This window comes from Acanthochromis polyacanthus, chromosome 21 (assembly GCF_021347895.1).
Source record: "Acanthochromis polyacanthus isolate Apoly-LR-REF ecotype Palm Island chromosome 21, KAUST_Apoly_ChrSc, whole genome shotgun sequence".
NCBI classification, from domain to species: Eukaryota; Metazoa; Chordata; class Actinopteri; family Pomacentridae; genus Acanthochromis; species Acanthochromis polyacanthus.
In genome coordinates, this window is record NC_067133.1 from 10,087,587 (window position 1) to 10,115,132 (window position 27,546).

General features: G+C 40.8%; 1 protein-coding gene across 1 annotated transcript; it reads left to right on the forward strand.

Moving 5' to 3' along the window:
* Window positions 1-539: 539 nt before the first annotated feature.
* eftud2 (elongation factor Tu GTP binding domain containing 2) lies at window positions 540-22,166 on the forward strand. Its single transcript, XM_022209536.2, has 28 exons — window positions 540-683; window positions 1,489-1,604; window positions 1,699-1,861; window positions 3,306-3,384; window positions 3,545-3,620; window positions 3,838-3,903; window positions 3,996-4,031; window positions 5,186-5,276; window positions 5,386-5,468; window positions 5,564-5,730; window positions 6,075-6,199; window positions 6,966-7,029; window positions 7,120-7,210; window positions 7,328-7,463; window positions 7,618-7,745; window positions 8,976-9,169; window positions 9,257-9,368; window positions 9,451-9,591; window positions 9,721-9,822; window positions 10,632-10,714; window positions 10,988-11,074; window positions 13,715-13,841; window positions 14,249-14,336; window positions 14,494-14,612; window positions 14,917-15,011; window positions 15,162-15,315; window positions 20,743-20,850; window positions 21,635-22,166. The coding sequence occupies exons 2-28, from the start codon at window positions 1,500-1,502 to the stop codon at window positions 21,728-21,730; spliced, it is 2,916 nt and encodes a 971-aa protein (XP_022065228.1). The 5' UTR covers window positions 540-683; window positions 1,489-1,499; the 3' UTR covers window positions 21,731-22,166.
* The last annotated feature ends 5,380 nt before the right edge of the window (window positions 22,167-27,546 follow it).

A 27,546-nucleotide genomic window follows, 5' to 3' on the forward strand; every position in this document is an offset into this window, starting at 1 on the left:
TTAAAGTGATCTACAAAGGGAACAACCCTTTCACCACTGACGCAACTTATTTTACTATAATTACTATTAAGCTAAATTATGATTAACCATTGAAATGACAATAAATGACCTATAAGATATATAATCTCACTCCAAGTATTGGCTAAAATTGGCAACCCTGTTGGTACTTAAACATTTATGATTATTCTGAAGTTATTGCAGATGTAAATCATTATAAATTAAATATTCCAAAGGTGAGAACTGCTAATCTAGTTGCCTGCATTAACTGTAATATTGTCAATTAAGTATGGTGGAACGACTTTACTTTGCCTGGAGCACAGTGTCGCATTTTTACGCCCATTTTCCTCTGGAAAAAAGTTTGAAAATGGAGTAATTATCTGGTGAAAGTGTAAAGATTTGTGTTTAAAGATCCTAACCAGCCTCAGGAGGCAATTGATTCGCTGTGTCGTCCCCTGAAGGGAAAAGCCGAAAGGAACAGAAGAAGAAGAACAGTACCGCGTTTGTACATTGACGTGGGGGCGCTAGTTGGCATTAAAGCGCATCTTCTCATTCAAACAGTAGAAGAAGAAAGCCGGCAGTAGCGTCTCATCCGCATGGCGCTATTTGAAAACTAATTTATCCTGATTTACATTTCCAGCTTTTTAAAAGCAACATTTACTGGCTGTTTGTTAAACGGGATACAGGTACGTACATTTAGTAACATGGTGTTGCAGCTGAGCGCAGTAAGGTAGCGTTAGCTTACGTCTAAACAACAACGTAACTCAGACGTCGCTTAGCAGCCATTCATTTCTTTTAGCTAGTTAGCTGGCTAGCATGTTTGTTGTTACCAGCTATTACTATTTCCAACGCGAGTAAATAGCTTAATAGAAACGAATCTTAGTCAAGCTAGTTTTAAGCTCAGTTTCTGTCGACGGAAAGCATCCCTGTGTTAGATACACAGCTAGCTGAATTGTGACTGTGCATGCTGTGCTACATGCTTAGCATTAGCAGTAACTTCTGAGCTTATATACTGGGTAATGAGAGTTAACCGAAGAAAAATAATTTGTGTTGCAAAAAATATGTATTTTGTAAGGACACATGAACATGAAGGAAATAACTGGAATATTTACTCACAGTAACAAGTTACAGGTTTGTTTGGTTTCTAAAAACTGCTGTTGGCTAATGTAAACATTGAAAATGCACCTTTGAAATTGTTAATGGGATATTTTCTCTATATATTAGAAAAATACCTGTTTGAATTACACCCTTGTTTCAGATTAAATGTTGTGGCATGCATCCTGTTCATACACTAACCAACATAATTTAGTACACCTTTGTGTTATATCACTCAAATGTCAAATGATTCAGTCTTTTTTTTTTCCTGTCATTGTACAATGTAGTAGTTATCTTCTACCAAGTTTCTGTAAACTGGGTGTCAATTTAACGGCCAATATCTTGATGTATCAACAGACATTTTCACTCACAAATAAAATATGACCTTTGATGCAGATCCGTAAGCGATGGAGGCTGATTTGTATGATGAGTTTGGAAACTACATTGGCCCAGAGCTGGACTCTGACGATGATGAAGATGATCTGGATGCGGACGACAGAGATGTTGACGAGGTACCCTTCAACTTCATTGTGAAAAATTAGACCCTGTATTACTGTTTGTTTCTGCAATCTGTTTCACTCATGTGATGGTAATTTTTTTGTGCAGGGTGATGAAGATGATGACGATGAGCCTGCTGATGCTGATGATGACGTGCCGGGAATGGAGGTTGTGTTGCATGAGGACAAGAAGTACTATCCTACAGCAGAGGAGGTTTATGGGCCGGAGGTGGAAACCATCGTCCAGGAGGAAGACACACAGCCTCTTACAGGTTAGAAGCATTTAGAAATAAAGCGTGAATTTCAGGGCTGAACAATGAATCATTCTAAACAATGCGACCATCAAAAGACGAAAGCTGCAATATGAGATGTATTCATGCAGTCCAGGGTCGAGACAGTTATGCCAGTGGACGTATTTATGGTGTGACAGTCACGCTTTTGATTGTATCTCAAGTGATAATGCTCCATCACATGCTTTAAATTCGTTACATGGTGATTATTGAAACTGACGCTTGAAGTTGCCAAATTAAATTGTAGTACTTATCAGAGAAATCATAATTGGATGTGTTCCCCAAATCATTCCGCCCTCATGGATTTGCAGATTTACAGTGAAGGACATTGTGTGATTGGTGTGGATAAACTGAAGCTACAATATAGTTAAAATCTGATTTTACCATTGTGCTAGTTGTTTATGTTGTTTGATTTTCACTGTGTAGAAAGACGTGTGTTCAAAGTTTGACACTGCTAAGAGTTTAAGGCCTGTGCCATTTTAAAATAACAAACATGTTTATATATTTTTTTTTTCAATGAGGAGGCAGAGGTGTAGATGTGATTATGAAAAATTCTAACCACGCAATTGTGTTTCTTTATGGCAAAACTATATCACAAGGCAAGTTATTATTTCTGCAAGAATGTCAAAGCACCTCTCCAGTGAATTTTTTTTTTTTTTTTTTTTTTTGCATTTACCTTGTTACCCTAAACTAAAGGCATATTTCCACCTTAAATCATCAGGGGCTTTCTGCTCCCCCATGGGATTTGCTTTTTAATCATAAAGTGTGGATGTTTAAAAAGGTTCCTGTAAAATTTTAGATTGATGCATTAAATACTCTTTGAGATGGTAGTTTAAAAAAAAAAAAAAACAGCCCGCCAACTCACTTTCAGGACAGAAACTGCACTATGGGACCAGTAAATCAAATAATCTCTGAGTCAGGAAAACTCACATTTTTCAGCATGTTATCAAAAAAAGTCCTAATGTAGAAGTCAACTAGTGATATTTTTTAGTCATGTGCATGGAGCAGTAATGTTAAACAAAACATATAAAAGGATTTAACATGAACTTCTGGATCGGGGGGGTGTGCTATTTCTGTTGTTTGGGCAGAGTCGTAGCTAGTTGTGCTTGAGATGGAGGCATCAAGCAATTTTAAGGCGGCAGGGGATTCATTTCATACAAAAAACTTCTGAATTTGTAACTTTGAGATGAGTTTTTAAGTATTTGATCAACAACCAGAGAAGAACTTAACAGTCAAGCGAATCTGATGTTTTGGTTGAAATAAACACATCGACGTAAAAGTAGAGACTTGCTCTAGCTTTTATTTCACGTTCTTGAAGCATCATTACTATATTCAGTTTGAGTGTACTTTTGGAGGGCAGTGTGTCTTTAAACTTGCCTCTTTAAAAGTTCACACACACTAAGTATTTTCCTCTGTCCTTTTCTAGAGCCCATCATCAAGCCTGTGAAGAACAGACAGTTCACTCTGATGGAACAGGAGCTTCCTGCTACTGTTTACGACATGGAGTGAGTCATTTATGTAGTTTCCTCTTAAATGGGTGTACGTTCAGATGTCTGTGTTGAACGTGAATGCATCAGACTGTTTAGTATTTTTGCAGTACGAATCTGTTATTTACATGAATTCTCTGTGCAAATTGTGACATCCTTCCTCTCTCTTTCTCGGCAGATTTCTTGCAGACCTGATGGACGGTCCAGAGCTGATCCGTAACGTCACCCTCTGTGGTCACCTCCACCACGGAAAGGTCAGAGCTCTCCTTATGGCTGCCTCTGGCTCTGTCTGTTTCAGCTGTGTGTTCCTCGTCTGGCTTTTCCTCCTGCATGTCGCCAAGGAGAACATGTGTCCCTAAGATGAAATATTTAGGAAGATGGGAATGTTTTGGAGCTCATGCTAACAACATGGCTGCACTTTGACTCATGTGTGGCTCATGGGGTTCTAATGAATGTGTTTATTCATTTCAGACCTGTTTTGTGGATTGCCTGATCGAACAGACACACCCAGAAATCAGGAAGAGAGATGACGTGGATGTGAGTCTTCTCTGCAGTGATTCAATACCATTGCTGTTTATTTAAATGATGTTTGTGATACCAGAAACTGATGTGATTTTTGACTTTTTCAGCTCCGGTACACAGACATCCTCTTTACAGAACAGGAGGTGAGTGATTGAGCTTTTAGTTTTTCCTCCTGTCACTTTTTTTCCCTCACTGTGGACTCATGTTTGATTGCAACATAAAGTCCTGAACCTCTGTGAATGCAGTACAACCATGGCGAGAAGCAGAGAGGAATCACAAGTATATTTTGTGCCGTATGGCAGACTTATAATGCCATAAGTCACCCTAAAGAAAAAACTGGAATTGACACGTACCGCAGTTTCAAGTGGTTCCAGTTTATTAATGTGTAAAACATGCATTTGTAATTTTTTTCCATGCTTGTCTATCTGCTCTGTGTGAACACAGCCTGCAGTTTAGCCCAGAAGTCCCTGAATTTTTGTCATATGACTGTTGGTTACACCTGAGTCATTAGTGGCTTTTTGATTGCACTGAGGAGAGCAGAATTTGTTTTCTTTAACAGAATTTGGTTCATGGAAACAGTTGATTTTTTATTTTTTCAAATATTTTAATGAGACAAGTGGAATAGTGTGGATTTGATGAATTATCATGATTATGACTAGCCTAGCTGCGCTAGACAACCCACGGCAACGAATTTAATTCTCTGACAGGGTCGACAACAGTCGTTGAGCTCCATTAGCACCGACTCTGAATAATCTTTCTGTTAACATGTCTGTAATATACTTGAGCTTCACCCATTGACTGTATAAATAAGGCTTCACCGAACTCCCGCATCCTCTGATTTCCGGCGCTCTAGGAACTATGTCAGCCTATTCGTTGGGCTGATTGGTTGTATACCTACCCAATTGCTGCAGAGTGATTTGATAGACAACCTTTTAGCCCGCCTCCCTCCCTGTCAAGAGTTCCTAGACCCTTGCGTCTTCAGACCTGGGTCTAGCGCGGCTAGGCTAGATTATGAGCTTTAATTTGGTTAATTTTCTGACAAAACAGCACACATAACTAGTTCAACGGACTGTTTGAAAGCTAAAAATATGCAGATTTTGTGGCGTTTATGATTTCTAGTTCTGATAAATGGTTTGCTTTTGGCAATTTTTTAAACATAGCATGCCTTTCAAACCTGACAGTGGGTTTTGTGGTTCAGCAGATTAAAGGGAGTATTTAGCAGGATCATGGCTCCAGAAAATCATCTTTAAAATTATAGAATTGTTTCCATTTTGTCTATCTTGTGCGTTTTTCATAGAGAGGAGTTGGCATCAAAAGTACGCCCGTCACCATGGTTCTGCCTGACTCCAGAGGAAAGTCCTACCTGTTCAACATCATGGATACACCAGGTGCTGTATTTCAGCTGCATGCTTTGTTTTCAGAAAGCACATTTTGAGCTTTTGCTCCAAAGAATGATATAAAAATGGTTTGAAAGTGAAATTTTGTCGGCCCCTCAAGGTCACGTGAACTTCTCTGACGAGGTCACATCAAGCATCCGGATCTCAGACGGCGTCGTCCTCTTCATCGACGCAGCAGAAGGAGTGAGTCGCCTCGTTTGTCCGCTTCTGTCCTCCCAAACTGATGCTTTTTCCTGCTCGTGTCCGTATAACCTCGGCCTATGCTCGCCTCTGCCCAGGTGATGCTGAACACGGAACGTCTGATCAAACATGCGGTTCAGGAGCGTATGGCCATCACCATCTGCATCAACAAGGTGGATCGGCTCATCGTGGAGCTCAAGCTGCCTCCCACAGACGCTTATTACAAACTGCGACACATCGTGGACGAGGTCAACGGTTTGCTCAGGTAAATGTGGAAAACTGTCACCTTCACTGGACAGCCTGAAGGTTGCATGTGATATTGTGCATTTAATTTTTGTGGAAGAAGTTACCATAAAGGAAAATACTACTTTTTAGGATTGTGTCCCATTTCCTTGTTGAATATTAAGTCAGCTATAGTTTGTAGACTTGCTTTGTGATTTAGTAATGATAGAGATTGGTGATAAAATCATGAAATGTTTGTTGTTGGTTGATAAAAATGGTCACAGGAATAATCCAGGAAAAGCCGCAGCACTGATTTGTGGCCTGCTGTGACAAAAAAACGACACACAACGCACTCTGAACGTTCCATTTCCCTCTGTCCCCTTTCAGCACTTATTCCACAGATGAGAACCTGGTGGTGTCTCCTCTCCTTGGGAACGTTTGCTTCGCCAGCTCTCAGTACAGCATCTGCTTCACCCTGGGGTCCTTTGCAAAGATCTACTCAGACACATATGGTGAGATGATTCTTCACGTCACGTCAGTGCAGCAAAAGTTAATCAGTTAGTTTTCAGATATTCTATTAAGCCTCTGAACCCCGAAACCAGCTGGTGTTTTTGAATTTAAAAAATCACCAAAATACATAATTTATCGACGTAGAGGCTGTCAAAATGACTTTGTTGGACTTCAGTTAAACTGAATCCTAGTTAAAAATCATATTTCATGAAATTAACTTTATTCTATATGTCTCAATTTCAAAAAATGCCAAAAATAAACTATTCACACGAACCAGATTCTGTTAAAAAGAATCTGCACTTTTCAGCCCTCTAACAGTAATGTGACTGAACTGCAGGCTGCGTTTAAATAAAGCAGGCTGACAAATTTAAAATGTAAGTCGTAAAATGTGATATCTAAAGACATGCATTTTTTTCCCCGATATTGGTAACACACGTGGGCACTTAGAAAAATGTAGCACATGCCAATTCCAGAATTTTTTTGTCTGTTTGTTTTTCTTTGTAAAATGAATTCAGACTTTTTTTTCTGTGATGAATGCTGTTATAAATGAGTTACGTTGCACAACAGAAATTACTGAGTTTTCTTGAAAGATTAAGCAACAGTTAATAATAATAATAATAATAATAATAATAATGGATTAGATTTATATAGCGCTTTTTTGGTCACAAGCGCTTCACAATGGACCCATAATTCATTCACTCACACATTCTCACTCTTCATTTGTGCAATTTGTACAATATTACCTTCTTCTTGTCTTTGCGTTTCTAGGGGACATTAACTACAATGAGTTTGCCAAGAGGCTCTGGGGAGACATTTATTTCAACCCCAAAACGTGAGTGGCTGACCTGGATTTTCACAGATGTAAAGCGCCATCTTTAAACACGTTTATTGTACAGTGATTTCCTTTTCTTCTCTGTTAAAGTCGCAAGTTCACCAAGAAAGCTCCCAGCAGCAACTCTCAGCGCAGCTTTGTGGAATTTGTCCTGGAGCCTCTTTACAAGATCCTCTCTCAGGTTGGACATGTTTTGTTTTTTAAACCTTGGTAACATGTCCAGCCCAATGCTTTCTGCCCCCAGTGAGCTTAGGCTGAACTTACACAAAGCCCAATGTGGAATCCCGTTTGCGTCTAGGTGGTCGGGGATGTGGACACGTCGCTCCCCCGAGTTCTGGACGAGCTGGGAATCCACCTGACGAAGGAGGAGCTGAAGCTCAACATCAGACCGCTGCTGAGGCTCGTCTGCAACCGCTTCTTTGGAGAGTTCACTGGTATGGGCTTATTTTTCAACATCTTTATGTGAAATGTGTTGCCCTGTTTCACCTGCTCATGATTGCACAGTTAATCTGGAGGTAAATGTTCGGGCTTTAGTAAATTGTTGAACCATTCTGCATCTTAAGTTGACCTTGGATGTTCTGCTTTCAGGCTTTGTGGACATGTGTGTGCAGCACATCCCCTCACCACAAGAGGGCGCCAGGACCAAGATAGAGCACACCTACACAGGTGGTCTGGACTCGGACTTAGGGGAAGCCATGGCAGAGTGCGATCCTGATGTGAGTATGATGGAAATGTAAACAAAAATAAATGAATAGCAGGAAGATACAAGAGTTAACCGCTGCAAATGTCATTCTAATTGAAGCCAATAATGTTCTTCCAGCTGCTGTTAGAAATGAAGCCAAAATGCTCTTTGAATTGCGTGAAATGTACAAAAAACATGCAGCAATTATGGGCAAAATGATAACCCCAAATATTCTGAACAATATCGAAACCACAAATCTGCATCCCAGGTATTCACTGGTTTTAGGGACAACGTTTTTTGTTGCACAGACAAAGAGGAACTTCTTTCACCTCCACATTGTGCTACATTCCTGCTAATGTACAAATCTTCCATGAAAATAAGACTGAACCCCCAAACGATTCCTCTACATCTTTTTTTATTAGTACAGTATTAAATCCTGCACCACTATGGAAACATCACGAACACAGTATAAATAGAGAGAACTCTGAAATGTCTTTTGTGCAGTAGGACCAAATGTAGACGCTTTTAAATCCAGGTTAAAAATATTTCTTTTCTCATGCTCCTTTGCGTGAAATCTGCACGATATCGTTTAACTCTCTGCGCCTCACTGTAATGCTCTTAGTGTTTTATGTAAAGCACTTTGAATTGCCTTGGACATGTGGGCTGTTATACAAAGAAACTTGCCTTGCCCCTTTCCTTTTTTTAACCGAATTTCAAAAAACATTTTGTAGTTTATTTCCATACGCGTCTCCCATCTGCTGTGTATAAACACTGTGTGCAGTTCAGCTGAAAAGTTCCTGAATTGTTGTCATTTGACTGTTGATTGCATGTGAACCGCTAATGGCTTTTTGGCTCCATTGATGAACACAGATTTTTTTGTTTTTAACAAGATTCAATTAATGCTTACAGGTTCTTGTTAAATGGGGCTTGTAGAAGAACGTGATTTTGGTGAAATATCACGATTCTAAAGTTAGATTTGGTTAATGTTGCCAGACACAATTGGAATTCACAGATAAGTCGTTCAAAGTTCTGTTTTTATAGCTTGATACATTTAGCAATTGAAATGGATTTTCTTTGGGGGGAAAAAAAAAGTGAATTTATTCTTGAAGTAGTCCGTCTCTCAAACCTGTTTGTTGGTTTTAGTCTTCAGACTGTTAAAATCCAGTTTTACTTCACCTGAATTCAGCCAGTGGTGGCTCAGTGGCTACAACTTTCCTCATCTATTTCCTCTATTGTCTGTTCCCTTCACGTCTCTCATCCACAGGGTCCGTTAATGTGCCACACCACTAAGATGTACAGCACCGAGGACGGGGTTCAGTTCCATGCGTTCGGTCGGGTTCTGAGCGGAACCATTCAGGCTGGTCAACCCGTCAAGGTTTTAGGAGAAAACTACACTCTGGAGGACGAGGAGGACTCCCAGGTCTGCACTGTGGGTCGACTCTGGATCTCTGTGGCCAGGTATGTTCATGTTTTATTTTGTTGGTACAGTCAGAGATCAGTGATCGGCTTATTCATTAAATGTTGCGTTTCTTTCTGCCGCTTTAGATACCAGATTGAGGTGAACCGAGTGCCTGCAGGTAACTGGGTTCTCATCGAGGGTTGTGACCAGCCGATCGTCAAAACCGCCACGATCACTGAGCCCAGAGGGAACGAAGAGGTTAGAAATTCATTAAAAATACACACGAGATGATTAAAGATGCCGTATCGGAGAAATCAGCACTTTAAATCCTCTCTGCCAGGCTCAGATCTTCAGGCCGCTGAAGTTCAACACAGCTTCAGTCATCAAGATCGCAGTGGAGCCGGTGAACCCGTCAGAGCTGCCCAAGATGTTAGACGGACTGAGGAAGGTCAACAAGAGCTACCCGTCCCTCACCACCAAGGTACATCACCACAGAGACGTTTTTAGCAAGGTTTTCTTTAATTTTGACTGAATAGGAAGGCAGACTGTTGAAACAGAACTGGAACAGACTGTGTTGTTGTTGAATGGATAAACAGGCTTTTTGTTTCAGGTGGAGGAGTCCGGAGAACACGTTATCTTGGGAACAGGAGAGCTGTACCTGGACTGTGTCATGCACGACCTGCGGAAGATGTACTCCGAGATCGACATTAAGGTCATTTTTCATGTTGCATAACTACGTCTGCACTTCTTCCAGTGAAAACATTCAAATCATAGAATAGAAATATTTCATTAATCCCCGAGGGGAAATTTGGTTGTTACAGGAGAAAGAGTACAGTTCCCACCATCATAAATCCAGATAAATGAGCAGTAGATAGAATATAAACAAGAAAAACATACAGTGCCGTATACAGTACAAATGTTGAAGTGTTTTATGTGTAGTGCAGCATGAGCTAGTAAAACGTCCAGATTACGGCTGGGCTGATGAAACTGAAATATTTATCAGGATGAAACGTCTCATTTCAGTCCATGTTGGTAATTATTAATGAGTTTTTATTAGAAGGACCTGGAGTAGAAATGTTGAGTTTGATTTTATCAACTTTAGCCTATTTATCCAAGTGAACGGGGAATAATTTCAGCGTTAACTCGCACAAAAAACAAAAAAGAATTGCATTTTTGTTATGTGTTTTCATGGCTACGTTTCAGTTTAATACCTAGATTTCATCATATTGTAAGATTAAATCCTGACTACACTTCAGGGGGAAATTAATAAACAGTGAAATGTAATTATTGTGCTGTTAAAGTTGTAATTTTAGTCTTGGGGAAACAGAAGAAAAAGTACAAAATAATGAAATCATCCAATAATATGTGATCTCCCTGTGCTGCCTAATGCACAGTATGCATGAAATGTGATGGTTTATTTGTTTTCCAAAACCTTTATGGGCTTTTTGTCAACATAAAAATCACAAAGGAGTGAATTTTTTGGTGTCATTTTGTAATTTTGCTTGTCTTTTTCTCTCATAGGTCGCCGACCCGGTTGTGACTTTCTGTGAAACCGTTGTGGAGACGTCATCTCTCAAGTGCTTTGCCGAGACTCCGAACAAAAAGTTCGTATTAAATCCAATATTTTTAACATTTCACACAAATGTACAGTGACTTGAGTGCAGTTTGATGAAAGCCAGCTTTGCCAGATTATCATTATACATCCAAAGTCAGTGCTTTTTTGTCTTAAGCTTCTTATTTCTGACATTTGGGTTGTTAGTTTGCAGTGTTTGATGTTGAGATAAATTTGTGTGCTGTGTGGAGTCAGTCCTTCCCTTCGGCTCAGTGTCTCCCCCGTCCAGAACCGATGCTTGACAGCTGTGTGATGTGATTGACAGGAATAAGATCACGATGATCGCTGAGCCCCTGGAGAAGGGGCTGGCCGAGGACATCGAGAACGAAGTGGTGCAGATCACGTGGAACAGGTACGACTCTATCAGGACCTCGTAATTAACTGAGATGACGTAATCCGTGTTAGATTTCCTCTCATTTCACTCTTAGGCTCATTAATTCCTCCACATTCCGGTGCCATCCTGACCCATCATTCGCTCTCATTTGTCCGTTAGCGGTGATAAATGAGCCGACTGATGATTGGTTATTTAATTAAATGCTGCCATGGAAGAAGGAGGTTTATAGAATCGCTGGGGGCTGAAAAATTCATTTAAAAAAGGAACTTATTGGATGCGCAACGTTGCTTTGAAGTCCATACGTGTGATAGTTGGTTTTTATTCTAAGTTATCATGAGCAGCCCAAGAGGTGTGCACTTTTAATGAGCTCCTTTCAGACGTGCACGCCTCTTCTTTAATCTGAACGTGTCGGCTTCATGTCTGAATGAGCACTCGAGTCACTTTTTCTTAAGTCACAACGGCAATGGACTTAATACAATTTCAGTATCCTTTTCAACAAGTTTAATTGCAGTTGAGTGACGTTACACACAAGCAACACTGCTTTTTTCATGTTTCAGCCTCGTTATTGGTGGAAAAACATGATGTAAAGCATAAGAGACGTTTTTTTCATTCGCTTTGCCATTTTTCAATCTGTTATAACCTGAAATGTCCATAAAAATAAAACTTTATTGCGAGGACGACGAAACAAGACAAATTAATGAGATTCACCAGTTATAAATGTAAGCTCTGATTGTTAGTTCTCCTTTCAGGTTTTGAGGAATTAGAAAATGGATTTCCAGAATATGAGTTTTCCTGCACGTGTTGTCTGATCAACTCTGTTTCTAATTCAGTAAATCAAAATGTCCATCAAAGCAAAACTTTACTGCGATGAAGCGAGAACAAGTCAGATTATTGAGATGCACCGGTTTTTAAATTTCATCTGGATTTACTAATGAGAGCTGACGTTTAGTTTGTTGTTTCCGGCTGATTAGGATTAAATACCTGCAGCAGGATCCACATCCACACAAATGGAACTTCAGAAATAGCTTCATTATTTGTTCATAATGAGGTTAATTAATCAAGATGTGTCAGCAGAATTAGCATGCAAATTATTTACCTCGAACATGTCGGCTGTTTATCAGCTGTAGGTAAATCTCCAGGTTGAGTCTGGAGCTGCTTCAGTGTGTTTTCATTTTATTGCAGGTAAAGCAGTCGTTAGATTATCCTCACATGTGGACAGATTCTGCCAGTAATTAGGAAATTCATAAACAAACTAGGCTCCTACTTTATTAGTGCATTATTACGCGTTATGCATCTTTTAATATCCTGCATGTATGATAAATGCTCCACAGTTCTTTCCATCACTGCAATAGGACGTCTGAATAAAGCGGTGGGGAAAAGTGACCTCTGTGTGAGTGACAGAATGCCGTCACTCTCAGACTGATGAAGCAGCAATCTCTCATATCTCATGTCTAGAAAAGGCTATTTTTAAGTTGGATGCAGACGTGACGTCGATGTGCAGCGCTTTGACAACAGTGTTTAACTCGTCCAGTTTGGAAAAAATGTCAAACAGCTTAACAGTGAGCTGAAAAATTAGTTTGAAAGACCAATACCTACGTATTCACAGCCGCAGTTCAGACGAAAACTGCTGTTGGATGCAGCGGAGTCAGTCATGGCTTTACAGTTGTGCCCACCAGCACACAATATTTAGCTTTTTCTGCAATCATGTAAGAGAAAACGGTTTATATTTGGCAAATTTTTAAATGGCATGTCTTGAAGGATGTGACTTTGTGACAATTTTTAGCTTAGATTTAGGTCAGTTTTCCAATGCAACTTTATGTCACAGTTGTTCTAGTTTGAGAACAGTTTGAAAGCGGATACTCTGATGATTCTTTCTGTTTTTATAGTTTCTTACTCTGATAAATGGTCTTAATTGTGGTGTATTCTTTAAGCTAAGATTCCTTTCAAATCTGCCAGCGGTTTTTGAAGTTCAGGTGGTTTAGATGAGCTTAATTACCTATTATTCTCATGATTATTTTGTCAATATGCGTGTATTATACATTGAAATACACAATGTCTTAATGGTAGCGACAATGTGCAGCACTTTGACAACAGTGTTTAACTCGTGTGGGTCACACACACGAAGCTTTGACTGGTAGAGTATTCAGAGCAATAGTTAAGATGGAATTTCAAAGTAGTATTGAAAAGTCTTGCGTATAAAAAATGCAAACTATAAAAGCAGTAATTTCAGAGATATATTTTTCATTAAAATGCAAATAAGTGCATTAAATATGTAAGCAAAGTAAAAGACAGCCTTCAGTGCATTGCAGAAAGTATGTCCTCATTAAAACGTTCCTCCTTGGCATATTGATCAGCTCGCTCCCAGTAATTGAATCATGCACTAAAAGCATGCATGAATTTCCCCCCTGACATGAGCATGAGCGTGCGTTCTGCTCCAGCGACACTTCCTGTCAGTCCTCGGCTCATCTGTGAGGCCATCTGGACCCAGCGGTGCCAGCGAGGAGTCGCAGTGCCAGAGGACCAACATACTTCACACACCATTATACTAAGCCCTGGTTCTGCCGCTCCTCTCCCATTAACCCCCCTGAACTCTCAATCAACCAATCTCCTTAATGCTCCATCTCACATGTGCAAACCTCGTCTGATTTCTCTGGACAGGAAGAAGCTGGGAGAGTTTTTCCAGACCAAGTACGACTGGGATCTGCTGGCTGCCAGGTCCATCTGGGCCTTCGGACCCGACACGACGGGACCCAACATCCTGGTTGACGACACGCTGCCGTCTGAGGTGAGTGTTTAATCATCTTGGCAGGGTTTTTTTTTTATTTCTTTATACAAAAGGCTGGGTAATGTAGCTGAAAAAATGATCGCAATACAAACTTTTAGTTACCTATTTCTCATAAAGACATGAAAGAAAAAGATTGAATTTAACAATGTCAACCTAATGCTCCCGTAAAATTATGGTAAAGCATTTTCTACGCTTACGGTAAAGAAATGCATTGATATTATTGATTTCACAGTTAAAAAAAATTCAGCTTCATTCCATATTTTACTGTAAAATAAGTTTGACGTTTAAAACTTGAAACTGTACATGAAAATACCATATAAATATATATATATTTCAGTGTTTTATCAGAAAAAACACCACAATAATGTCTTTCTAACCCGTTCTGCGTATGGTTGTTTCATCTGCAGGTGGACAAGGCGCTGCTCGGTTCAGTCAAAGACAGCATCGTTCAGGGCTTCCAGTGGGGAACCAGAGAAGGTCCTTTATGTGACGAACGTGAGTCTTCTCCTCCATCAAACATGTTGGTTTTACTGAGTAAACCTCGGCTCTCTGGGCTCCATCTACACCTTTACGCATTGTGTGTAAGGAGAAAGCGTTTTGTAGCACTTCAGTGTTATCATTAATGGGTTTGTTTTTTTTTTGCTGCCCTCAGCCATCAGGAACGTAAAGTTTAAGATCCTGGACGCCGTCATCGCTCAGGAGCCCCTACACCGAGGAGGAGGCCAGGTCATCCCCACAGCCAGGAGGGTGGTTTACTCTGCTTTCCTCATGGTGAGATCATCCTGTTCTTCTCCTCAGCGGCGGCCATTAGCTCCTCCAGACCAGCCTTTCATCTGCACTTTTCTTTAGCGTTCCATTATCTTGATTACAGTTTGGAATTTTGCTGATGTGCCGTCTTTTTAATTGTAGCGTGATAACATTCCTCTTCTGTGATTTTTGGCTGCTTTCCTTGCCTTTTTTTGGCTCCGGCGCTGCTGTTATCATAAATCCGGGGGGTCGGCTGCACATGCGATCAACTTATTGTCCCTCCAGGCTTTTGTCCTTGATTTAATGTAAAGTCTCCCTTGTGTCCCAGGCCACTCCGAGGCTGATGGAGCCGTATTACTTTGTGGAGGTTCAGGCTCCGGCTGATTGCGTCTCCGCGGTTTACACAGTGCTGGCTCGAAGAAGGTTTGTGTACTTATTTATTCTGCATCCATCTAGGTAAAAGAAAAAAGTGCCGTCAGTCATCCAGTGAAGCTCTTTGGATCACCACAAAGAAGTAGAGATATTAGAAACAGAGAAATTCCAGATGTTGATTCAGTTTTTGTCATATTTCAGGGGTCACGTCACCCAGGACGCTCCAATTCCAGGCTCTCCTCTCTACACAATTAAAGCTTTCATTCCTGCCATCGACTCCTTCGGCTTTGAGACGGACCTTCGAACGCATACGCAGGGTCAGGCCTTCGCTCTGTCGGTCTTCCACCACTGGCAGGTAAGGTTTGGAGACAGAAACCTGCTTTAAATCTGGTTTTATGGTGGTAAAATCCACAAAATCATGGTTATTTGAACACTGAGAGGCGCCTTTAGAGGCATGATTAACATTTAACTATAAATTCAAAGAAAAGTGATAAATTTGTCACATTTTTGAGATGCTGACAACAGGTTAACACTTTGTTCCTATGTGCAAGAAGAGCTGGGACTTTTTCAAGTGTGCACCTGAGATTAATTTCCAAGTCATTTTAGCAATGAGCTCTAATAGACGAGCACCGGAGGTTCATTATTATGGATAAGCCTTTATTAGATAAGCCTTTATGAAGCCCACAGCAGGGAAATTTGCATCAGAGAATCAATCAGCTCTGATAATCAGTTTTCCTATCGGGGCTGGAGAAATTGAGTAAATAGATTTCCTGTTTATTGTAGTTGCACAACAATTACTGTTCACTTTTTGTCTCGCCAACTGTTTTTAATTTGTTTATTCTGATGCATTTTCACTTTCCTGTGGAAGGAAAGTTTTGCTTTGTCACACTTTGAACATGGCATAAGACATAACTGTCTCAACAGGACTTTATACACCTTTATTTCCACATTTCAGCCCCAATATTTGTCCAAAAACATCACAAAACACCTTTTTTAAATCAAGCTTTGCTGCACAGCCACTGATGTTTCATGTCTGGAAAAGGCCTCACATGTGCAGCTCACAAACAAACCTTGTTCTTGGTGGCAGTGTGGATGAGAAGAAAACATTGAAAAGTGTCGTTATGCTTCACTGAGGGTTATGTCAGGCCCGAGTGGCACAAGTTTTAGTGCATGTAGCAGCAGAAAATCTCATCAAAAATGATTGCATACAGATGTAGAAAAGCAGTTGGACAGCTTAGTTTATAACCAACTTCTCCAGGTATGTTCTGCTTGTTAATACTCTGGAAAGACACGTCGATAACAAAATTGTACAAACGGGGATAATGATTGTTTAGCTGTGACTGCATTTTTGCTTTCCGTCTGGAATCGTCAGAGCATCATGTGAACTGTGTTTCAGAAGTTTCCAGTGTCACGATTGTCAGAGAAATTGGGATTTAGTGATCTTTGGGCCTACAGACAAACTCTGTCTTGCTTTATTTTCACATTTTGTCTAACTCAGTGTTGGTGTTATTGGTAGAAGAAGTATTCTTACCATTTTATTATTATTTTTCAGTAAGAATCCTGTCAAAGAAACAATCCTACCTTTAGGCTTTACTAGGGCTGGACCCTTAATAGCCCGAATATTCGTTCGCTGCGGTACTATCCGGATATTAATTTTGGTATCCGAATCCCCCCCCGGGACGTCATTGGGCGGAAAGAATATGCAGCGTTACTGTCTTCCCTCCGCCTTCGGCCCACATCGGCTCATCTCGTCCTGTGATCACATAAACATATACACATCTGTCGATAACGTCTACACATATGTCGATCACCCCCTCCTCCCCCAAGACGAAAATATTCGAGCTCGTCTCTTCCCTGCGCCTTCGGCCCATTTCAGCTCATCCCGCCGTGTTCTTCGGCTCATTTCGGCTCCTCCATTCGTGTTTGTAAACACCTTGTAAACACCACCCGAATGGCCGGGTGGCTGCCGACTCTGACGTCACGCTTCACTTCGTTGCATAAACACAAGACAAGATGCTGAAGACCTCTGCTGTTTGGGAATTCTTCAGTTTAACTGAAGACTAAATGAAGGCAAAATGTGGACCCGGAACACCAGACGAACGGATCCGACTATTCGGGCCGTCTCCGCGCCGCCCCTCCCCCACCCCACCCCACCGGTGGGACGTTACGGGGCGGAACGAATATCCGGATATTTGTCTTTAATAGGGCCCGAATGTTCGGAGGCCAGAAACCGCTATTCGGGCCAGCCCTAGTCTTTACTGAAGAGTGAAAGAGAAAACCATACAAAGAGAGAAAATAACATGCTGCTAACACTGTTCCTGATTTGTTTCATTTTTTTTCTCTTTAAAATAATATGAAACAACTGACATAGGGCTCACATGTGCTACCATTTTTTTGACAGTTTGAGCTTTATTTCACTCTTAAAGTATTTTCTATCTCACACTTGTCTGAACTGCAGCAACCTAACGGCGTCTACGTTACCCTCGGCATGTGAGACGTTTAGGGAACATCTGTAAATGGTAGCATCTGTTTATGAGCAACATTGTTCAGCAGTTGAATTGTTTTGCCTATGCACAAGTTAAAGGAGTGATCTCAGGCAACCTCCGAGAAAAAAAATCAGATTTTATTGTGCAAAGTTGATTGAAACATGTTATATTAAAAATTAGGGGTTCTGGAGGTGCAATCGATCTTAATAATCGGCTCAGTTCGATTAATTCAAACTGCTAGCTCTCACTTGCTTTCATCTTTATTATGACAGGCAGCAGAAAATGAATTTATTACGTCTCGACAAACAAATCCACATGAATCTGTTCATTTATAAACCTTATACATCATGAAACAACAGTGTGATTATTTTGTTGCGTTTCCTCCCACTTGCTCACATGCACAGACTGCCATCACACGTTTACTTCCTCGCATGCACGAACCTCCATAAAACTGGCGGTTTGTGCAGCGGACTGACCAACCTTGTGCACATGTCTGCCACTTCAGCTCAACCGCTCTTGATGCCGAGCGGACCGGAGTGTTGAGTCATTCCATTTTAAGTGTAATGTGTCTCTGTCCGCCATGTCTGACATGTGTTTGTGTCTGCACTCTGCAGCGCTGTGTCAGGCAAAATTAACTCCACTTAGGGTAGATTAGTGCGTCGCTGCACAGTCTCTAATCTGGAAGAAAGAGCAGGAAAAAAAGCTTCTCCTCAGTGCAGATATTTATTATGTTTTATCTCCTAAGTTGTGTTTTATCCCCTTGAGGTACAGAGAGTACAGGCGTCTGGCAAGGAGCTAGACATGAATTATTTATTTACGTGCTTGTTCAAATACTGGAAAAACAATGTTTTATAGCCACAGTGATCCTTTGGGGACATGAATAATAAATGAACCCCATTGGTGACACTAGAAAACAGATTGTTAGGTTTTATTAACAGCACCTCTGCTGTGATACTGTTGAGGTCAAGCAGGTTTTTTTTTTTAGTTTGTGATTTCCAAGCACAGCAAGCCCGAGTTCACAAATTGGATTAATTACAGAAAAACACAAAGTTTAGATGTCAAAGTGTTAGAAAAAAAAAACAAAATCAAGGTCCAACAAAACAATTTAATGTTTTACGTGTGTTTAATAAAAGAACTTTTCAACATTTAGCTTGACATCTTACAGCAGCGACTATAGGTAGAAAATGGAGGCTGCATCGTAGCCAAAAAGCACATGTTTAAATCAATTTATTTTATAAGGAGTCGGTTAAAAAAAAAACATACTGACAGTGGCAAAAATGCTAAATATCAGATCCAATAATCAGCCAATTTTAGGGCAAAAATATCCAATCTATATCTGATTTAGGACTAAGCATTGTAACCATTGACTAATCCCAGGAACTATTAAAGGGAAATGCCTGAAATTTTCTTTATTTCTCATCATATCATTCATTTACAGTCTGTAATATTGGACAGTAACTCAAACAATCTCTGATTATGAGTGAATTGAATCCTGAAAATCTAATCCAAGCCTTTAAGCACTAGGGCTGGCCCGAATAGTGGGTTCTGGTCTCCAGATATTCGGGCCCTATTAAAGACGAGTATCCGAATATTCGTTCCGCCCGGTAGCGTCCAACCAGGGGAGGCGAATATTCGGATACCAAAATTACAATCCGGATACCGCCATAGCGAACGAATATTCGGGATATTCGGGTCCAGCCCTATTAAGCACACATTTACAAACATTTTATTATGTCTGAGTTTAATTGTGACAGGCCTTAACTTTCTTCTCAATTTTGAGACAAACTACTTTATATTCAAAAGGTTTCTATACGTTTAATTCTGTGTTATTGTGAACTGCAGATCATATGGTTCAGAAAATATCATTGATTGGCTTCTGTATTGTCTTTTTTTTTTTTTTTTTTTAAATTTGTGCTCAAATGGGACTTTTTTTCTGACAGCCTTTTTCATATTTCCCTTCACCTAGAGTCAGAGATTATTTGATCTGCTTGCCCAATTTACAGATTCTGAATCAATGAACAGCCATATCTCAGGAACTATTAAAAGTAACTTCTAATTTCTTTAAAAAAAAAACTTGCTGAGAGGCGGCTGACAGGCATTTTTTTAAGAAACGATGTCTTTGAAAGTATTTGGTAAATCATAGTAAAAATATCTTTAAATATCCATATTTAATTTTATTAAAATGTAATGATGAAAGTGTCCTAAATCAAAATTTAAAAGATCAAATTATCTGTGTTCATATTGTTATGGAGAAATCTAATCTGAGTTACATATGAAGGGAAAAAACTTTTTTTTTTTTTTTCTGTTTCGCCTGCAATTTGAACACAGTCTGAGTCAGATTTCCCCTGAGATACATCCAGAAATGTTTCCCTATCAGCAGATTTGTCATTCAGTTTTGACGTCGTGTCATTGTGATGATTTATCTCCATATGTTACGGCTTTACATTGTTGGAAAAACATTCGTTTCCCAGAAGCGTCTCCTGGGATGTCACCAATTGCCCCGATGGTCTCTCCTCAGATTGCTCCATAAAGAGTCGCCAGAGTCTGCAGCCGACACAATCAACACTCTGGATCTCCTCCTCTGCCCTCTGACAGAAATAATTCCTGCGTATCGATTCAGCGTTGTAAGAATAACTGCTGAACTGTGTTGTTTGTCCCATTAAAGTCTTGAAGCAGCTTTTTGCCTCCCTCATTAGTTCGATCATGTGCTGCCAGCTTCGGCTCGCCTTCAGCTCAGTGTTGAGTTACTGTTAGCGGCTCTCAGCCATCTGTTGATTGGGCTTCAGCCACTTCATTGATTATTTCCGCCCTTTTTTTCCACCAGTTTGACTCTTTCCCTCAGGCAGGGAAAGTCTTATGCAGTCTCCTCTAGCCTACTTATTCAGATTCCTAACAAGTCTTCTCTTTCTTTACTTTCTTTCTTGGACTTTTCGGGACTCGTTGACAATGAGGTGGTTTTGTGAAGGTCGAAGCGTGAGCTCCTTAAGATGATGGATTTAGTGAATCACTTTGAAAGCCTGCGAACACTTACTTCCTCCAAGTCAACCTGCTAACGCTGCATTGATGCCGCAGTGGTCACCAGATGAAGCAGCGACGGCGTTGACACGTTGCTTTTTCCGTCACGTTGATGGACGCCGGCCTGAGTCAGGAACAAGCGGACAGACCTGCAGCTGAATCACATATAGCTGCTGTGAGAAGTGTCCAGTCAGCTTGTTAACACTCACACTTTGATGTGTTTGTCGCAGCAGCTCCTTCTCTGTTTCCACCATCACCACTCTCTCGGTTTTTCCTTTCAGATCGTCCCTGGAGACCCCCTGGACAAGAGCATCGTGATCCGGCCTCTGGAGCCTCAGCCGGCCCCCCATCTAGCCAGAGAGTTCATGATCAAGACCCGAAGGCGCAAGGTGAAGCTGGTTAACACAGTCACATTTTTTCTTCGCTGTGAGCTCATTTTTTAATGCAAAATAAAGTCCTGCACCTCTATGGAAACAGCACAGGAATGTCTAGAAGGAGAGAGAATTCAGAAATGTCTTCTGTGGAGTAAGAAGCAGCTAGAAGGTCATAAATCACAAAAAAGAAATGAGAAATTCTTTGATCATTTGCTTTACAACAATTAAAAAGTAGAATCTAGTTGTGCAATGTTTTTCAAACTGTCCACAGAGGTTAATGATACTCAAAAAAATAGTGATTCTACGTACAGATGTTTTACTACTTGCACTTTTAATTTGCTTTCCTACTTCCAGCCATGAATATTTCCATATTAAGCTATAATTTTGGTAATTTTCTGGAAGGAACTCCATGAGACACACAACTAGTTCAAGAAGTGTCAGAAATTTGAAGGATTTATTTCTGTTTTTATTTTAAACTTGTTTTAGTTTCTGGCTCTCATAAATCATGTTATTTGGCAGACTTTGTAAAGTACACGAGGCCTTGAAAAGACAGATTTTGTATTTTGATTAGAGTACACAGTTTTAAGCTCATATTTGGTTAATTTTTCTGAAGGAGCTATGAAGGTTCAAGGAGTGTCGATTCTTTGTTTTCACTGTTTCTGGATGGTGTGAGAGGTTTCATTTTGCAGATTTTGTAAAGTGAAAATGTCTTTCATACCTGCTAATGAGTTTTGAGTGCTTTTAAATTAGCTTTTTTTTTCTTTTGTGCATGACTAATATTTTGTTTGTTGCTCTGCAGGGTCTGAGCGAAGACGTGAGCATCAGCAAGTTCTTCGACGATCCCATGTTGTTGGAGTTGGCGAAACAAGACGTCGTGCTTAACTATCCAATGTGAGGAACCAACATTCACTGCAGAACAAACCTGCACCCATCAAACAGCCGCAAATCCTGTTTTTTTAAGGGATATTTGAGGGTAACATAAAAAAAAATCCCTTTCCATAGATTCAGGTTTCACTGCAGTTATTCTAGAGCTGCATTGCTATTTTAGTAGCTTGTGGAAGTCACTCAACCTCCTAAAATACTGTTCAGTAAAGGCAGGAATTACCTGAATCAAAGGTAGGATTAATGAAAACAAACAGGAAGTCCTTTTACAGAGCAGCTGTAATTGTCAAACGCCACAGCAGTTTGTTGCTTCTTGTCTTTCTCTTGTATTTTTATTTTTTATATGTACAAATATGATTGTTTTTGTAGAACGGGAGACGTTAAAAATAAGCCTTTGGATGTTTTGAGCTGGTTTGTCTGAATAAAAGATGTGTGTAACTAAAATCAAAGCTCTGCAGCACCGCAGTCAATCTACAAAGTGGGAAACTTGACTTTAGCGGACTTGAATTCTGTGAATGTGGGTTGAGAGACGCGTGAAGTCGGACATTTGATGGTTTGAGTGATTGATGTGAGTCTTTGGGACTCTGTGTGGGCGTTGACTGATGGACAGGCTGCAGGATGGTTGGAGGCAGAAACAAAGGTTAACGAAAAAGAAGAACGATGCAGCGAATCAAAGAAGACAGATGTCAATATATTAAATGTTACTTCCTGTTTTGATTTGGTGCAGAAAACCTTGAGTCCTGTAAGCTACATCAGGACGGACGTGCAGATTGTCGGTCAGATGAGACTAAATTTACATACATGTGTTTTTAGAGGAAAATAATTGGAAGGCAATATAGTGTTGGGCTCATATATAAATGATCTATAACTGGGACTACCTGAGCCAAATATCTCCCTACAACTTGCTTCAAATTCCATGTTACAAAGACCTTCCTACGGCATTCAAATACAAATTAAAAGGCATAAAATCATCAGAATTTAAGATAAAACAGGTAAAAAAAACAAGCAGGGAGATAGTTGGGTCAAATGTTGCACAAAAACAAATGCAAATTTCCTCTAACTTTATAAAACTAGTCAAAGCTAAACATCAGCAGACCGAGGATTTAAAAAAAAAACACAGCTATCAGCTCTTAATTGAAAAAATATCCAGTTTAATGATGTATGATTGTGAACTGGAAGAAATGTGAGGGTTGTGGAGAAACTGCACTGGACTTAAACCTGTCGGATGAAACATGAACGTCTCTGATAAACCAAGTAAACAGCATTGATTATCGTGTTAGAGAAGCTCCTGTCAGTTGATGGGATTTATCAGGCAGCGAGTGAACAACCAGGTTTTAATATTGATGGAAGCAGGAAAATGGGCAACGGAGGAGACTTTTTTTCGACTTCGGAGGACCAAATTCCGATTCACCTGATCTGACACGGAAGGACATCCAGTGAACCAGTATTCAGACATTCTGGATGCAGATTGTGGGTATAAACGTGCCTGTTTCAACTCGTTTCCAGCAGATTTCTCCTCCTCTCCCACCGTCTGTGTGTCAACATTTTGTCCAATAACGTAAATGGCAAAAGCAACCTCCTTTTTGCTGCAACCTGCCACGCTGGAAATGTCATGTTTTGCAGCAGATTTTGATGCTGGGCTATTTTTTCCCATAATGGGGTATCGATTTTAATCTCAATTCTCATCTTTCTGAATGCAAATGTTCGGTCAGAACAATCCCATTGACACTATTTTTGAAGAAACACCAAAGCTGCATCCTTCGCTTAAATGTGATTATTTCAAAGAGATGCCAACAAGCAATTGAGTTTTTTCCCTTCCTATAACAGAATCAAAGTAACAGTATGTGACAAAGGGAGACCAGCTCTAAATGATGGAGGTGGGAGCGATGGCTAGCTTAAGCCCTCAGAGGAGCTGCTATGGTGCTGCTTTGATAAAAAGGAATCAGTTTGCTGTGTATGAAGCTGTGTGGCTGCAGACTGGTCGGAGTTTCCATGGTGATTCCTGTCGATTGCTGAAAGCTCCAACAGTGGGTACATAAGTATAAGAATTGGACAATGGAGCAATGGAAGACGATGGTCTGGTCTGATGAATCCCATTTTCCTCGACATTATGTGGACATGATGGGAAGTTCTGGTTGGGTTGCATCATATGGATGCTAGTTTGAAACCAAAACATCGCCACATAACCCTTAAAGAACACCACAAAGAGTTTAAGGTGTTGATTTGGCCTCTGGATTCTCAATCTAACGGAGTATCGCCGAGAAAAAAACAAGTTTGATTCGGAAATCTGCGCAAATTTGCTGCTAACGTTTAGATTCTTGATCAACAGTAGGAGGGTGGTTTCATTCTTGTAGCTGATCTGTATACATTTGATGCATATGAACCACTAAGACGAGGCTTCAGTAAATATCTTCTGTCATTAAGCTGTTTGTAAGAATGAAGTTGTCAAGCTTGGTAAGTAGATAGTAGTTCTGACTGAAAGGTAAGCACAAAATTTCAGGATAATATACAAACTTCTGTCAACAGGTGAGTTTTTTTTTTTTTTTACTTGTGTACCTCTGGCAGCTCAAACTTCAAACGATCTGTTTGAAGATTACTAGAGGAAATTTCTTCAAGTTCGTTTTTCAGGTTTTATAGGTTTTAATTCAGTCTGTCTGCTTGTCTGTCTGTTATCAACATTACTTGAAAACGGACAAAGGAACTTGCATGAAATTTTTTAGGGAAGGTGGGAAATGACACAAAGACCAACTCATTAGCTTTTGGTAGTGATGCGGCTTATAGTCTGGATCCACAGATTCGTTAAAGATTTCTGTATAGTTGCGAAATCGCAGCACAGCGTCACTAACAATGACAAGTGAATGCTACATCAGCTGCCTGCTGACGATCACACGATTGTGATCCTACTACAAATCGACCACTACGCACTTATCAGGACTTATCCATCGGAAATGACACAAGGAACAACTGATTAAATTGTGGGGGTGTTTTTGAGTCAGCGCAAGGTCATTTTGTTTGTGGGTACGTCTAAAATACATGGCCACATTTTTTGTGCTGTGATTTCTGCCACAAATTTTTTTCAAGATTTTGGAAAATCTTCGGAAGTAATACGATTGAGCAGCCTTGGTGGAGTACAGCAGTCTCTGAGTGCTTTTCTGATTTAGTTTTGTTCTGTTCAGTCTGAAAACAATGAAAGCATGAAAAAGTGCTTGCAGCTCAACATCTTGTTTTAGAGCTTGTTTGCAATGAATCTTCAGGTGATTCCTCAGCTGAAGTCTTTCAGCAGGAGTGGACTGAGCTGTGAGCAGAGCTGTGAAACTTCAGCTGATGAGATTTCAGGCTGCTCGCTGTCACTGCTGTTCTCAGTGAAAGATGAACCTTTCAGACATGAACTGAGCCTGAATCACTGCGGTACAACTGAGAGGATAATTACCGTAAAGAGGAGCGTTTAGCTGCACTGCAGGACCTATTGATGCTGGAGTCAGTCTTGTCGCACCTTCAGAAGACTTTGGTGTCCGAACCACTCGGTTTTTCATCACTCAGCTCTGACAACAGCTCTGGAGGTGGTGGAGATGGGGAAGGTTAGCGAGGGAACATTGAGAGTCCAAAGAGGCCTGAGCTACTTTTGACATTTGGACTGAATGTCAGTCATGTCCATCCAGACAACAGTGCGTAGAGAAGTGATGGGGGATGCTGTGGCCTTTTCAAACGCTCCGGGGAAGAAGAAACGGAGGAATTTGTGATTTTAGGAGGAGGTTATTTCTCACGGAGGTATTGACATGCAGGTGCTTTGAGGGCTTTCCGATCCCGTCACCTCAGCTATGGAGGCATCTGCTGTGACAGAATGTGATCGTCTCTGCACATGTGTTAGGCAGGCGTGCGCTCAGGCTCGGTCCCGTCACTCCTCGCCATGGCTGGCGTGAGTCGAGATCGTGCTCGGCCTCGGGCACCGAGACGGATGGCAGCAGCAGCTCTTGCCGGTCTGAACACACTGAACCCCGGAGCTCTCGTTCCAATCTGTGGTCCCTGTGCTAAATATAGGCAGTAGCCGGCCGGGGGCTCCCTCCTCCTCAAAGTCAGGCCTTTTCCTTTTGCCTTTGCAGCTCCATCTGCTCCGAACCACCTCATCGGTCACCTTTAGCCCTCCATGTGTCCGCCGCCCTTCCTCGTGCCTCTGCAGCGACCCACCTCTCCGGCTCTGCCATGTGTCGATGACTCAATCACACTTGTCTCCTCCTGCTAACATCATGAGCAAATCTCCCCCGTGGAACATCCAGCCCAAAGTGAGCGGTGACAGACAGCGGAGACTCCAGTCAGGCTGTTTTCACATGAACAATCTGCTGATAGCAAAGACATGGCCACAGATTCTTAATGAAGATGATGAAGGCTGAGTCATCCTCCAAACAACAGAACAACAACAACAATGGTGAGGCACAAAACGATTGCAACGAGGGCTAAAAACAGACAAAAACAAGCGAAATGAGACACAAAGGGGACTGGAAAAGGCCTCAAAACAACCACAGAAAGAGGCAGTTTTGTAATTTTTCGGCATTTTGTGCCACCTTTTATCCCTTTTGAGACAGAATACAGAACATTTCAGGCTTCATCAATCCAGTTGTCCAGAAAACTAACGACAGCCACGATTGAATGCATGATTTACCTGCTGCTGATAAACTGTGACTCTTCCAAAAGTCCACAGTGTGACGGATCCTGATCAATCTTGTCTAGAATAATTTATAAATCCATCCAATTAATGTTAATATGACTAATTTTCTGTGCATAAATCCACACAGCTCTTTCTCTTTGGTGACAGTCACATGGATCCTGCTGTTGTCTGATGCTGCAGAGATTTAATCCTCTTAGAGGAAATAGTCCTAAACAGCTGGAAGTGACAAACTAAAACTTCTGTCTGAGGTGAAGAAACGTCCACAGTGTGACCTGCTGTCACATCCTGATCCATCCTGTCTCCATTTTGGGGATAATTTATAATTATAACAAATGAATGAAGTTGCAGCTGTTGTTCCAACCAACTCTTTCTTGGAGACCTGACATCATGCTGCAGGTATTTAACTCAGAGGAAATAATCCTAAACAGGTGGAAACAACAAACTAAACTGCAGTTATAGTACATAAAACTGCACAATTCTTTGTCTTGGGAGACGTTCATCTGGATCCTGAGGCTGCACGTATTAATTCAACTCAGAGGAAATAGTCCTAAACATTTGGAAGCAACAAACTAAACTGCGATCCTTAGCGTGACAGCTTACCTGTCTTATGTGAGGAAGTAGACCTACATATGGTGCTTTTCCACTAGCAACTATTCAGCACCGACTCCACTCGGTTGTTGAGGTTTTTCATTAGTTTTAGTACCTACTTGTCCGGGTTCCAAGTGAGCTGAGTCGAGCCGATAATGTGACATCGACAGAGTGCAGGCCGCTGATTGGACAGGAAGTGATGACATGAGAGCAACACCTTCATGAAAACCAAACTAGCCATTTAAAAAAAAAAAAAAAGGCTACAGCAATGGTGCGCAGTCTTCTCTTACTTTGAATCTGACAAAAAGCCGTACACCGAGCAGCAGGTATACCATCGCCTCGAGGTCCTTCGTTGTTGTGTTGTTTGTGTCGCACACAAATGATGTTAAGGGATTCCGGGCCGCCGTGCTATAACGACTCCACCCACAATGAGGTGGCACTCCATTGTAATGGAAAGCAACATTTGCACACTGACTGTAGCAACTCCTATCCTTTCAATTTATCAGCCAGTAGATTTGAAACTGAACCTATAATTCTACAATTCTACAATTTCATTCAGCAGACGCTTTTGTCCAAAG